Source organism: Thunnus thynnus, chromosome 15 (genome assembly GCF_963924715.1).
Source record: "Thunnus thynnus chromosome 15, fThuThy2.1, whole genome shotgun sequence".
NCBI classification, from domain to species: Eukaryota; Metazoa; Chordata; class Actinopteri; order Scombriformes; family Scombridae; genus Thunnus; species Thunnus thynnus.
The window spans coordinates 5,780,611-5,794,331 of record NC_089531.1 but is presented as its reverse complement, the minus strand read 5'-3'; the positions used below and the strand labels follow the sequence as shown (position 1 = coordinate 5,794,331).

The 13,721-nt window shown below is 38.0% G+C and overlaps 1 protein-coding gene across 1 annotated transcript; it reads right to left on the bottom strand.

Moving 5' to 3' along the window:
• Positions 1–210: 210 nt before the first annotated feature.
• On the bottom strand, positions 211–10,730 carry vamp1a (vesicle associated membrane protein 1a). Its single transcript, XM_067612065.1, has 5 exons — positions 10,439–10,730; positions 7,672–7,801; positions 6,611–6,769; positions 3,606–3,657; positions 211–2,562 (listed from the first exon to the last, which is right to left on the bottom strand). Coding segments are annotated over exons 1-5 (360 nt in total). The 5' UTR covers positions 10,441–10,730; the 3' UTR covers positions 211–2,545.
• Positions 10,731–13,721: the final 2,991 nt, after the last annotated feature.

Below are 13,721 nucleotides of genomic sequence, written 5' to 3'. Positions count from 1 at the left end.
ATTTTAAGGATTTCTAACAAGGTGATTGAACCATATCAGACACATTATGATTCCAAACAGGATATTTACAGGTCTTATAACATGACTAGAAGGTCTTTAAGAGTCAGATCGAGACAAGACATTGTTCACAACATTGGTTAAAACAGATTCGAGTTGTTTTCTAACAGCAGCATCAAATGAAAATGTGTAAATCAGCACAAACACTGCTCATCTGATGCAAACATGAATTTATTTGAAATCCCACGTCACAATCAGAACAACCTGTATAACATCAATCTGTCAAACGGAAAGTTCTTAAACCTTTAATATCCAGCGACACTGAAGTCACTGCAGCATCCCTGAAATATACCGGACAAGGTCCTCAACGTCACCCCCCCTACAGCTTTACATCTCAAAATCTATTTTTATCTGTAATATCTACAATCCACTGAGAGCTTTCAGTGGAAAAAAAATCCCCCCAAAAAGTTATTTATATAGAGAAATCACATTCAAGCATAACAAAGAGACACATTGTACATTCAAACCACAGCTGGAGAACAGAAAATAAGAGTCAAGTCGGTTCACGAGACGATAACTGTGATACTCCCCATAATTACAGCTGCAGCGATTCAAAAAGGAGGCTCGACACACACAAACGGAAAGATGAAAATCTATATTGTTCCTGTTGTATCGCTCCATACAACAGTAGCAGTTCCAATACTGACAGCAAGGGGGGGGCAGCTTTCCTGAAAAAATGACTGAATAAGTACAATACGGCTTGATAAGAGGACAGAGAGGAACAGGAAGCAGGAATCCATTAACCCAGGTTTGATATATATGTTTAATATACAGTATCCAGTTAGTCAGGATTGTCACAAAAAAGAGCAAGGCTATGTTTTTATATTGTGTCAACCAATTTAGAATCAGATTAATCTGAGTATTCTGAGTTATTTTTGGGCAACACAACAGGACAAACACGTGTTAAGAGACTGTGTGATAAACTCTTGATCCTTTGCAGCTTTTGCAGTTTTTCTACAACGTTCTGCTGATTTACTGCGTCACCTGCTGCTGAGATTTCTGGCTTCTAAAGCTCAGTTTGTAGCCTGTTTAGGAAAAAAAAAAACTGAGACTGACCAAAGCTTCACTCTAATCCCCAAACTGCAAAGTAGTCAAAAAAATTCAACATTTCAGTTGATGGTCTGATTACTCCTCAGTGTTATACTGTATTGTATAAATGTAGGTTCTGTCAAATACAAGTTGCATCTTAAAGCTGCACAATACAATACCATGAAAACGTTGCTCTATATCACTACAAGAGGTCAAAAACTCCACAGGAAACCTTTAAGGACACAAGAGGAGTCACAAGCCACCAGAAATCTGTGTTTCTGCAGTTCCTATTGGCCAGTAAATCCTGTTCTGCAGAGGTGAAAACTTTTATAACTCATTCAACTCATTGTCTCTCCTTTCACACATATACAGAGCTAACCATGATTAGTCATCAAGACTGGATTACTGAGCAGGCAGCTGTGAAAGCCTCAGGTTTCCTTCACATCATTTGGGTTCATAATTTGGTAAATTGGAGATTAGTTAGAAATTTGCACCTCTGAAGCATCATATCAACTCTGACATGTCCTCCATCCTCATCTTCCTGGTCTTGAAGAGGGACTGTGTTTAGTTGTGTTTTATCAAACTGCACACAGGAAACTGAGAGATAGGTAGTATTATTCCATCATAGGAGTACACAAAGCTGCAACCAACTGTTTTCATTAATAATTGATTGATTGTTCAGCGTATAAAATGGCAGCAAATAGTGAAAAATGCCGATCGTTATTCCCTGAAGCCCGAGTGAACATATTTAAACGACTAGTTTTGTTAAAACCTGAAGAAGTTGAGTTTACTATCATTGAAACCTGGAAAAACTAACAAATATTCACATTTGAGAAATTTGCTTCGAGGATTTTTTGTCATTTTTGCTTAAACAACAAAAAAATTATCAAAATTGTTGCCAATTAATCGTTAGTCAGCTGATTAATCATCCAATCATTTCAGCTCTAGAATACTACCATGTATAGTCGGGGTCAGTAGGGGCCTGACGGCAAACTTTTGCCCCATAGGTGGTTCATCTGGCTGTGAGAGCAAACCTGGGTCATTAGATTTCAAAACTGCATTAAATACTGTTTGGAAAATTTTGTATCGAACCCCGAGGATGATATTTGGTTCACAGGATAACATACGCAGTGCCAAAAGAAAAATAACTTAAAGAGGGAAATATTTTAAAATCAGTTTGACATGATCGTTTAAACTGTCCTGATGCAGTTAAACCCCACCCATCTGGTACTCCCAAGTAGTTAAAACAAACACCAAGAGTTATACTCTAGTTACTATTTGACTCAGGAAACCTGCCTGGAGAGGCGGAGCAGAGACAAAGAGGAGGCACTGGAGCACATTAAAGACCATGCATGGAGGTTTTTTTTTCTGAGGAAGGCATCGGTGAGGAAGAGGAGGATGAAGAGCGCTGAGGAGAGGCTGGGTTTGGCTCGGAGTGTGTCCATCCCTGAAGACCAGCTCAGTAGAAGAAATACACTGAGGAGAGAGAGGAGAGAGTTTCTGAGTCACATGAAAAATAACTTTATGATGCATTTCATATATTCAGTGATTCAGCTTTAGAGCAAAGTTTAACTTCCTGCCTGCTTTTGATTGGTCCACTGGCTCATCATGTGTCTGTATGTTGATTTCATAAAGTTACAGAAGTGGTTGCAAACAGAAGGAGAAAGTTTCTGAAGCTATTTGACCGTCCATCAAGCTCTTAACCCCTTAACATCCATCCTTTTTTAGAGAATTTTCGCCTATTTGGCACATCCAAATGGAAAAGCTTATAACAGAAGAACTGTAAGGCTGTGATGCATGTATGAGACTTCATTTGACAAGTGACATCTTCTAGTTTCTGGAAATGTGCTTGTTTAGCACGTGGCTAAAACACAACCAAAACTAAAATCAGTTCAAATAAGGCTCAAAAACAGTGTTTCTGGTCCTTGTCTATAATGAGTCATATTTTAATAACAATAATTAGGACACACTTTATGCCACAACTATGCAGAACACCATAAACCTTCTACATCAACTTGTATAAATTTCCAGACCTCTAGGCCTAACCTTATGGGAGCTATGGAGTTTTTAGTTTGTGGTGTCACTGGTGTCCCCGAACCTCTCCACTCATCTCCAATTGGCCAAATTGTGCCGATTGCTTTGACTCATTACTGCGTGATGCTACCGCTAACAACTGGCTGAAGAGGATGTTGTGGATGTTAAGAGGTTAAACTTTGTATAAATGTTCACAGCTAATTTTATGGTTTTATACATCTTGTTGTGGATCAAAGTGTTTGTTGCCAGATGTTGGCGATGGACAAAAAGTCAGATGATTACCAAAAACCTCAGGAATCATCTTCCTAAAGTGATCAAAATGAAGCACAAACAAGAACAACTGAAAGGCTGTCAGTTCAAAATAACGAACATGACGAAAAGTCAATCAACTGAACCGCAAAAACAAAAAAGATGCTTGAAAGGTTACTTGGATGTTTTGAAGTGTGACTGCTGCAGGTGATAAAATGTGTGTGTGTGATACTCACAGAAGACAACTCCAACACATATAACACCTATGACCGCCATCATGATCATCATCTGGAAGAAACACAAACATGAAAAAAGTCAGAACAAAAATTAGACTCAGATGAATAAACAGATGAAGGGGAAATAATTCTTTTAATCTCTCAGGAAGAGTCTTGTTGTATTTGTGTATTTGTGTATTTATACACCTGTAGAGTTGCACATCATTTCTTAATCAGCAGAGAAATTCAGCCTCATATGAGTGATTTTCCAGGAAAATAATCTCAGGGTCCTCTACACATACAATGCAGCTAAAAGTACAATCAGATGACAAGTGATGTTTACATTTGTATGCATTTTTATGTCTTTATCTAATTTTATATTTATATCTTGTAAAGTTTGTATATATTACGCTTCTAGTTGAAATTTCCATAGTTTTATATTTAATTCTCTATTTTGTTTAGTTATCTATCTATCTATGGCGGCCAAAAGAGAGCACAAAGTAAGAATAAATAATACAATAAGGGTTTGATTTGATTTGTAATTAAGGGACAGGTAAAATAAAGCCATACCTAAGATAATGTTAATCACTAAATCAAATTTCAAGTCAATTTATTTACCCGGAAATGAAGATTCAAATGATGCAAATCTTTTAAAAATCAGCTTTTTTGTTGCAGCTTTTGAATTTACAGCATTTTATTTCACATGAAAGACAAGACAAGACCAAGATGGAAAATTTACAATATGTGTGTGTGTGTGTGTGTGTGTGTGTGTTTGTGTGTTGGGACCTCAATACTCCATCAATAAATCCACATGATGACATGAGAGGCCGACAGACAGGAAATCACATCACCTCTGACAGGGGGAGGGCGAGAGAGATTAATGAGAACAAGGGGTGAGAGAGAGAGGGAGAGAGATTGGTGCAGCTGCTCGCTCGATGTGTGTGTGTGTTTGCATTGTGTGTAAAAATAGAAAGAAAAGGAACCAGATGTTAGAGGTTGTCCTTCTATCTTTGTGAGGACCAGTTTGAGTGAAAGACTCGGTTTTAGTGTCAAATTTAGACGTGTGTTTAGGTTGAGGTTAATGTCTCATACAGTATCACAGGCAGAAAAATAGTGTTTGTATGTATTTGTGTGTGTGTGTGTGTGTGTGTGTGTGTGTGTGTGTGTTGGGGGTTGGCAGAGTTACATCACAAATCACAGCTGGCTCTTTAATCTCTGACTGTCCCTGTAATCCAGATTGGGATTTCTCTCTCTCTCTCTCTCTCTCTCTGACTTCCTGGTCGCTGTCCATCAAAGAGATTCTTCTTCTCCTCCTCCTCCTCTACTGTAATCCTCTGCCTCTCTAAATGGCAGCTCCTGATTGGACAATCTGAAGTTACACTGTCCGTCAATCAGAGTCCAGCAGCAGTAGGTCCTTGTAGGCGGGGTTTGATGAACTGATGCTGAGATATAAGTGGATTGGCAGCTGAAGCCGGATGGATGGATGGATGAATGGATGGATGGATGGATGATGTGGTGACGAAGGTGAATGAGGGATAAAGATGGCGGCTGGTGGGCAAATCCAGGGCTGAGAACTGTTTCCCACGTTTATTCAAGCTTCAGCCAATGAGTTTAAATTAATATATTAATAGAAGCATTAATTCTTATGACTTAAAAGACAGATTTAGCATCACACTCCTACATCATTGTCTGACTCACAAGGGACAATTTTTATATAAAAGTATCAAATTTCAGCAGAACCAGAGATATCGCCCTTTTTATTCAACACATTCTTCTTCCCTGTTAAAACCTGGTGCCTACATCACCCAAAGTCAGGCAAAAGTCAGGGTTGAACACAGGAAGAAGGTCTTCTGGCAAAATAACAAGAATGCAAGTGTACTTCGTTTTGGATTGGATCCAGGTTGGATCTCGATTCACTCTCCAGATAGCTGCTAACAAACTTCACTCATCTGTATCCCAGCATGCAAAGCTCACCTTCAAACTTGCAGCCTAGTAGTTGGGTCGGATTGAGGACGTATCATGTTCCCACTGTAAGGGTGTTTTTAAACGTATAGTCCATTTTCAAGCAAACTAAAGTGTATCAGCGAAAGCCATGTGGGAGCTGTCACACCGTTCATTGGTCAGAAATCTCGGGGGGTTGGTGGGCAGAGAAAGGAGAGTTTGCTTTTCTTCCATGATAGTCATCCAAAATGGATGATCGGCAAAATTGGCATTTCTTCATAATTGCGGTCATCGTTTTGGCCATATACCAAGCCAAAGCATAAGAGACATTGCCTTGCAGTGCTTTCGAATGTGCCAGAGAACAATGTGTTGCTTCACATTACGTGAAGAAGACGTGTTGCCTTCAGTCGGCTGAAAAGGAGAAGGGAGCACATACTGAGCACATACCACGACCTTTTAACCTTCAAACTGTTAAACTGGAGACGAGTCATCTAAGCTTGATGTGATAACGCGCAGCGCAGCTGGATACTGGAGCTGGTTTAATCCAAAAAATGTGCAATGTTTCCTGCAGTTGGGTCGGATCACGTTCATACTGCAAACAAACCGTACCAGAGTTCGTTTGTAACCGTACTGAGACCACCTTCTCAACAAGGTCTCGGTCCGGTTGTTTTGGTCCACACTCGAGTGTGATTGCTGTGTTCACACCTACCGAAATGAATCGCACAAAGGGAGTAAACACTCCAGGGTTTGATTCAACCAAACTAGTGTGAAAACGCCCTAAAAAAAGTCCAAAATCCACCTCAACCTCGTCCCTTGTGGCTCTCTCATCATGTCACACAGTAGAGGTTGCTCAGTGTTTCAGGTATTTGAGCAACAATGACATCAGTTTCCTGAGAGGACAATCATCCAACTATTATTCTGCACAAATTTCATCACAGTTCATATTGGTATCAGAAATCAGAGACCTCCAAACATAGATCAATGTTTCAGAAGCACGAGGATGAATTTGAATCATTGCTAAAAATATCCTGGAGTTGCACTGAGAGACAGACGTCTGATGCATGATGGGAAACAAGCACACCCACCTTGCAGTTTTTCCACCAGTACTTGTTCTTGAGTTTGGCGGCGCTGCTCTCGAACTGCGAGGCTCCGGCCTGCAGGGCGTCGGCTCGGTCGTCCAGCTCCGACAACTTCTGATCTCTCTCCAGAACTTTGTCCACGTTCACACGCATGATGTCCACAACCTGAGGAACACACAACACCTGTTAGCAGCGTGGTCGCTGGTAGAAATACAGCTTTCTTACATTTAGCATCATTAAATCATTACCAAATTAATCTTGAGACATGAATATAATTACTGTAAATAAACTAAAAAGCGTCTGAGCCTTTGACAACCTCTATTATTTTACACTTTCGCACTGAACATACAGTTAGGAAATAGCAGACTAGTGGCAAGATCATGGACACCTGGCCAGTCCTAGCGCTTGAATGCTACACAGGGCGAGTCTTGTCAAGAAAAGCAGTGGGATCCACAATAACATAAAATCTAGCCTGCTTATTTTAATCTTGCATCCTATAGTGCTGTTTTTTACATTGTACCTCTTATCAGTCAGTCATGAGACAACATCAAGTTCATTAGCTACTGATTGGCTGGGAGAACAACAACAGGGTGATGCAGGGGTGTGTGAGAGCAGCTTGTTTTCTTTGTGCTGTTTCTTGGTGTGAGAACGGAGAGAAGCTCCAGAAATTCATTGTGTTTACAAGAACGTTGTTGCACTTTAACAGGTTTAATATTGAAGTTGTGAAACACAGCGAGTTGCAGTCGCTGCTACTTTAAAGGACCAGTGTGTAGGATTTAGTGGCATCTAGTGGTGAGGTTACAGATTGCAACCAACTGCATACCCCTCCCCTTCCAAGCGTGTAGGAGAACCTACGGTGGTGATTTTTATTTCTGTTTAAAATGATCCTCCATGTTTGTTACCATTAACATTGTTTGTAGTGAACTTGAACTCCATATAAATGTGATTCTTCAGCTCTGCTCCACAGCAGCACAGCGGAAGTATTAAGAAGACCAAAGACAGCATCAGCACCTACTAATATGCTCACGGTAAGTACACACACACACACACACACACAGTGTCCTCACCTCGTCCACCTGAGCCTGTGTCTGCTGCAGTCGTCTGTTGCTCGTCAGGTTTGGGGCCGGAGCTGCAGGGCCGCCCTCGCCGTCCGGGGCCCCGGGAGCTCCTGGAGTACCTGCTGCTTCTGGAGTCGACCTGCAGGACGATGATGGATTGGCAGGATTAAGGATGTATGAGAGAACGTATCAAGTTCAGGAGAGGTCAGAATGCAAATACATTTTTCTTTATCACTTTATATTAGAGCTGCGCAAGATGGACAAAATAAAATATCACAATATTTTTGACCAAATACCTCGATAGTGATATAGCAACAATATTGACTGTTGGTGCTTTCACAAAATATTTACACAGTGAGATTTTTGATAAATAATCATCAGTAATGTAGATAATGACTAAGTGGGTAACAGCAAATAATAGAACAGCTAGAACAGTCCGATAAGTTCAGAAAATGACATCACTTTACTGTAATGCAGCCTTTAAAACCAGGAAAAGAACATTTATGCCATATCAGGTACTGAGGTACTTGTACTTTACTTGAGTATTTCCATGTGATGCTACTTTCTACTTCCACTCCACTACATTTCAGAGGGAAACATTGTACTTTCTATTCCACTACATTTATTTGACAGCTTTAGTTACTTTTTAGATGAAGATTTGACACAATGGATAATATAACAAGCTTTTCAAATACAACACATTGTTAAAGATGAAACCAGTTGTTTCCAACCTTTTTGGCTTTTGACGTCTTACAAAAAGCAGTGTGTAGTCGGGGTCACATTTCACATGTCTATGAGTTGTTAACAGCTCCACCAAATAGTGATTTTTCCCTCTAAACTTCTCACATGCTTTCATTTCAATAAATGTTCAAATGATCCAATATTTTAGGTTGGGAACCACTCGACTAAACTAGCTGACTGTATGTGATTCAAGCTCCCATTAACAGCGCTGGGCTTCGAAGCCAATTTGACACAGAGGCCAAACTGTGGAATTACAACTTCCAGGTCCGACAGGAGCCCAAAAAGCATTTTTTTCCTGCACACAGTCATGGGAAAAGGAGCGGCTGTAAAACAATGGATACATTTTTTTTTGAGCGTCACAACCACTGCAAAATGACTCAGAATTTGATCCATTTGGTCTGATCACATTTTGAAAGTCTAGAAGAGCCACACGATGGAACTGTTTTATCCCCATTCAAGTTAGCCGGAGGGCTAAACCGGAAGTTAGCTGGCTCTGGAAGTCTCTAGTGAGCGTGCTCCATGGGCGCATGGGGGCCACAGAGCATGCTCAGTATGTTTTCATCCAATATAATTTCTTTAAAGCAGGAAGTGGCTTTTTTTGGCTTCATCCACCACTGAGCAACCCTGCCTCCAACGCTGTATCCAGTTCACTTTATACATCCATGATATAAAGTAGTGTAAACTAGCTCCACCTCCAGCAGCTACAACAGTAACATGCTGCTCTAACACTGATGCTTCACTATTAATAATCTAATGATGTCATATATAATAATATATCAGTCAGATGGACCAAACCACTACTTTTACTGCAATACTTTAACTACATCAAGCTCATAATACTTATTTACTTTTACTTAAGTAGTCCATGCAGGACTTTTACTTGTAATGGAGTATTTTTAAATTGCTGTATTGGTACTTTTACTTAAGTAAAGGATCTGAATACGTCTTCCATCACTGTGCATAATGACCGAGCAGGTGAATCTTTATATAAAAACAATTATAACTACAAAAAAAGAAATAAAATTGTATTTGTATTCATATAAAACAGCAAATATGTTCACTGTAAGCTTAAATATGAAATATTTCATCTGTCAGCAACTTTATAAAACAAAAACACAAACTCTAATTGAAACAGACTCGTCTAACTTTGGCCTCCATCCATATAATTCAGTCTATGAATGTGTCTGTGACAGCTCAGCAGTTTAGAAAAATAAAATATTATAAACACTGTACGTGCACAGACACACCCACCCACCCACCCACACACACACACACATATACTATATTATATATACAGGCTATAACACAGCAGGTGTTTTGATGCATGACTACACCAAACAGCTGCTCACTTTTATTGCCTCTGCTCTAACAAACAGGCTTGTTTTTTCCAGAGACAAAATGGAGAAAGATTAGTGCAGCAGCAGCAGTCAGAGAGGCTCCTGACAGAGAGAGCTGGATTTGACCGACTGAGATAAACATGCACGCAATAACCTCCCCCTCACCCCACCCTCCCCACCCCGCCTCCCCCGCAAGAATTAATACATAAAAAAACATAAATGAATCGTCACAATATGTGTGTTGCTTCTAAAATGTTCTTATAGTTTCGTCTGCTACTTTAAAGACACATTTGTGTTTGACTTTACAGACTCTTTGCAGTTTATTATGATGCTGAATAAAGTGAATTTGTTTCATAAATGAGATGCTGGTGCAGAAAAGCTCTCGAGCCCGATCAGAGTATTGATGGATAGTTTTTGTAGGTGAGTCAGCCGGTGAGTCATGGTCATATTTCTGCAGAGTCTCACAGCTGCAGCCCAGAAATTTCCAGATAAGTTTCGTCTTCGTGAAATAAAACGGAATGAAAGCATGAAATATGAATTAAAATGAGAACATAGTACTTTTAATTAAAAAAATAACTTATTAACAAGCTGCTCTCTGTAGTATATTCAATGAATTTTAAGATAGATATTCAGTGTTGTGGTTTATAAAAGCTAAAATAAAAAAAAATATGAATGAATAAATATCTCGGTGTACTCACATCTCAGCGGCAGGATGATGGAGATAATCTGAGTCCGAGTGAGAGACACAGACAGAGAGATAAAGAGAGAGAGGAGAGAGAGAGAGGGAGGGGGGGTAGACAGAGACAAAGAGAGAGAGAGAGAGAGAGAGATCCCAGCTGAATATAAATGAAGCAGGATGACTTCAGTCTTCTCTCTTGTTTCACTTTTCCCTAAAAAAAACAAAAACTACAAATGAAAAAAAACAATCTGTCCTCCTGTCAGTGATGCTACACACACACATCACACTGTCCCGGTCAGTGGCTCGAGCTTAATACTGATAACAGTGACTAGTATAGTATTTGTCGTCTAATATAAACTACAGACTGTTCCTTTAAATAGCTCTGACGGGCACGCGCACTGCACTCAATTAGGTGAAACTCACCTGCTCAGGTGAACTCAGTCTCCCTGTGACATTGCAAGTGGGTTTAATGAAGATAATGATATTTGACAAACTAATCCCAACTAAAGGTCCACTTACTAGCCTTTTCCCAGAGCTTTAACTGTATCGTACCGTCCTAATAATAATAATAATAGTAATAATAATACAGTTTATTTATAGAGTGCTTTTAAAGATACCAGTGTTGGAAGAAGTGCTGAGATCTTCTACTTAGGAAAAGGTAACAAAACTACAGTAAAAATACTCCATTACAAGTTAAAGTGCTGCAGTTAAACAGTATTAGTTGCAAAATTCACTTAAAGTATTAAATGTAAAAGTTCTCATTATGCAAAACAGCCTCACTCAGTGTTATATTTATTATATTTTTTCTTGTTTTAATGTTGTAGCGTACAACACTGAAAATGAGATTTAATGTGTATTTTTTTGTCACTGAACAATAAAAACAATGTGATCTAAATTAATTACAAATATAAAATATATATTTGGTTTTATATGTATATGTTTGACAAAACAATCTGCTGATGAAGACTGTGTGATCTGGCTGAAAGCTTGAAAAAAAGAGTATAAGTGGACGTTTAGTTGTTTTGTGAAACTACTTTTTCCCAGTTCAAGTCTACTTTCAGGTTTTGGGTTTTGGGTAGAGGCCCTGTAGTCTAACTGGTCCAGCAAACTGTGAAGGTTGGGTTTAGAAATAACATTAACTTTGCTATTTTTAAGCATACATTTTTACGTTTAAGTGTGAAGTTTAAATGTTTTATGTTAGGTGACTAAATCAAACACACCCTCTGCGTGGCTCCTTCCCTGAATGTTCGGTTTGACACTGAGGAATATTAAGTATTGTTTTCATTTTAGGATTTTTATGTAGATTTTTTAGTAAAAATGTTGATAAATGTTCTTTACTGTACAGTTTGGTTGCTGGTTTGGTTTACCCTGAAATGGACAAAATAATAGAAACACCTCTCAGTATAATATGATACAGTTCCACAAACTACAGCCTCCAAAATATGAATCAACACCTCCCTAAAACAGTTTCAACATAAACTGAATGTTATATATTATAAGATTTACTGCAGACGTGTGTGTATACGGAGAAGCAAAATATTAGAAACACTTTACATTATAATGTCAAAAGGCCACAGCTGAATCAACAATATCAACATAAACAGAAAATTGTGACTTTCAATAAAAAAGTAAGATTTCTTTTAGAGTCATAATGATTAGTCAACAGAAAATTAATTACATCGCCAACTATTTTGATAATAGGTTAATCATTTTTAGTCATTTTTAAAGAAAAAGCAGTCAAAGCTCTGTGGTTCCAGCCTCTCAAATGAATATAATATCATCTGAAATTAATATTTTCTGGTTTCTTTAGTTTTCATTGATAGTAAACTGAATATCTGTGGATTGGTGACTGTTGATCAGGACAAAACAAGACATTTGAGGACGTCTCTGAGCTTTGGGAAACATTAATCAACATTTTTCACCATTTTCTGACATTTTACGGATTAACAGATTCATCGATGATGAAAATAATCATTAGTTTAGTCTCACTGTAGTTTAGTGGAGAAGTTCTGTTGAGTTTATTCATATTTATTCAGGCAGAGGTGGAAGAATTATTCAAATTTTGTTTTTTTGCAGCAGCTCCTTCTTTCTCAACCTTGTTTTTGACTTAATTATATTTCTTCTACTGGATTTATTTAATTTCAAATAGTTCTTTATGTTTTCTACCTCTTGTGCTGTTGTCTTAAATATTTAATCTTATCTTTAAAATACTCTATTATGATTGAAAATGTTACATTAAAAATGTTTTCTAAAGTAAAACTACAGAAATATAAACAGAATATATTCTAAGAATAAAAAGTTAAACTACTCAGTATGCAGAATTCACAGCGTTGTTTTTATTGGATGGTATTAATAATGCATTAAAATGAGATTTTCATTGTAGTAAAGGTAAAATACACTTTAATACTTTTTGAGTAGTTTAATCTATAACAATACATCATATTGTATAATAGCATCAATGTAAAATCTTATTGTGCAAAGTAACTAAAGATATCAAGTAATGTAATGGAGTAAAAAGTATCTCAGAGTATCTACTAGGGGTGTGCCCGAATACAAATATGTTATTCGGCAAAGCACAAATAGTGGGGTTTTTACAAATATTTGTTTCATACAAACATTTTAAAAATTATTTGTTTTCGGAAAGAAAAAAAAACAACATGTTAAATACCAACACGCAGGTCGGCTGCATCGCTATCTCAGTCTCTCTCCTCTGCTCCGCTGTTACGTCTATCAGCAGGTCTCAATGAGGGGAGTCACATCCACCTGCTACATGATGCACATTTCCTAATTTGGACATCACTCCTGGAGTTGGTGGTGTTCTCCAGAGATAAAGCTGAACTACTGACACAAGCTTCATGAACACTTTTTGTAACACTTTAATTTTAAAATTAAAAGCGTAATAAAAACAAAAACAGGATTTTTAAGCCTCTTTCCACTTTTATTCAAATACAAATAATTTTGCTGCCTCAACAAATATAGATACAGATACAAATACTGGGCCCTCTGCACATCCCTAGTATCTACAGAGTGGAGTAGTAGTAGAAGTGTAAAGTAACATAAAATGGAAATATTTAAAAGTAAAGCACTTGAGTAAATGTACTTGGTTACTACATTTTATCACAATACTGCATAGTATCTTGTCTTCATGTAGTATTTAAACACACAGAGTGTTTGTTGGTTTTCTCAGCACTCAGTGTTTAATGTGCTGAAGCAGCACAGCTGTTTTCTCTAAGCAGCTTTTTCTTCTTGTGCGGTTTTAGTGTTTATTCCTCTTTATTGATTTGCTGTGAAGTTGTTTGTTT

What these genes read in the sequence shown, in the direction of transcription:
- vamp1a (XM_067612065.1), bottom strand. An exon ending in CACAGGCTCAGGTGGACGAG is followed by an intron (nt 6,770 to 7,671) that starts GTGAGGACACTG and finishes TGTGTTCCTCAG; the next exon opens with GTTGTGGACATCATGCGTGT. An exon ending in ACTGGTGGAAAAACTGCAAG is followed by an intron (nt 3,658 to 6,610) that starts GTGGGTGTGCTT and finishes TGTTTCTTCCAG; the next exon opens with ATGATGATCATGATGGCGGT.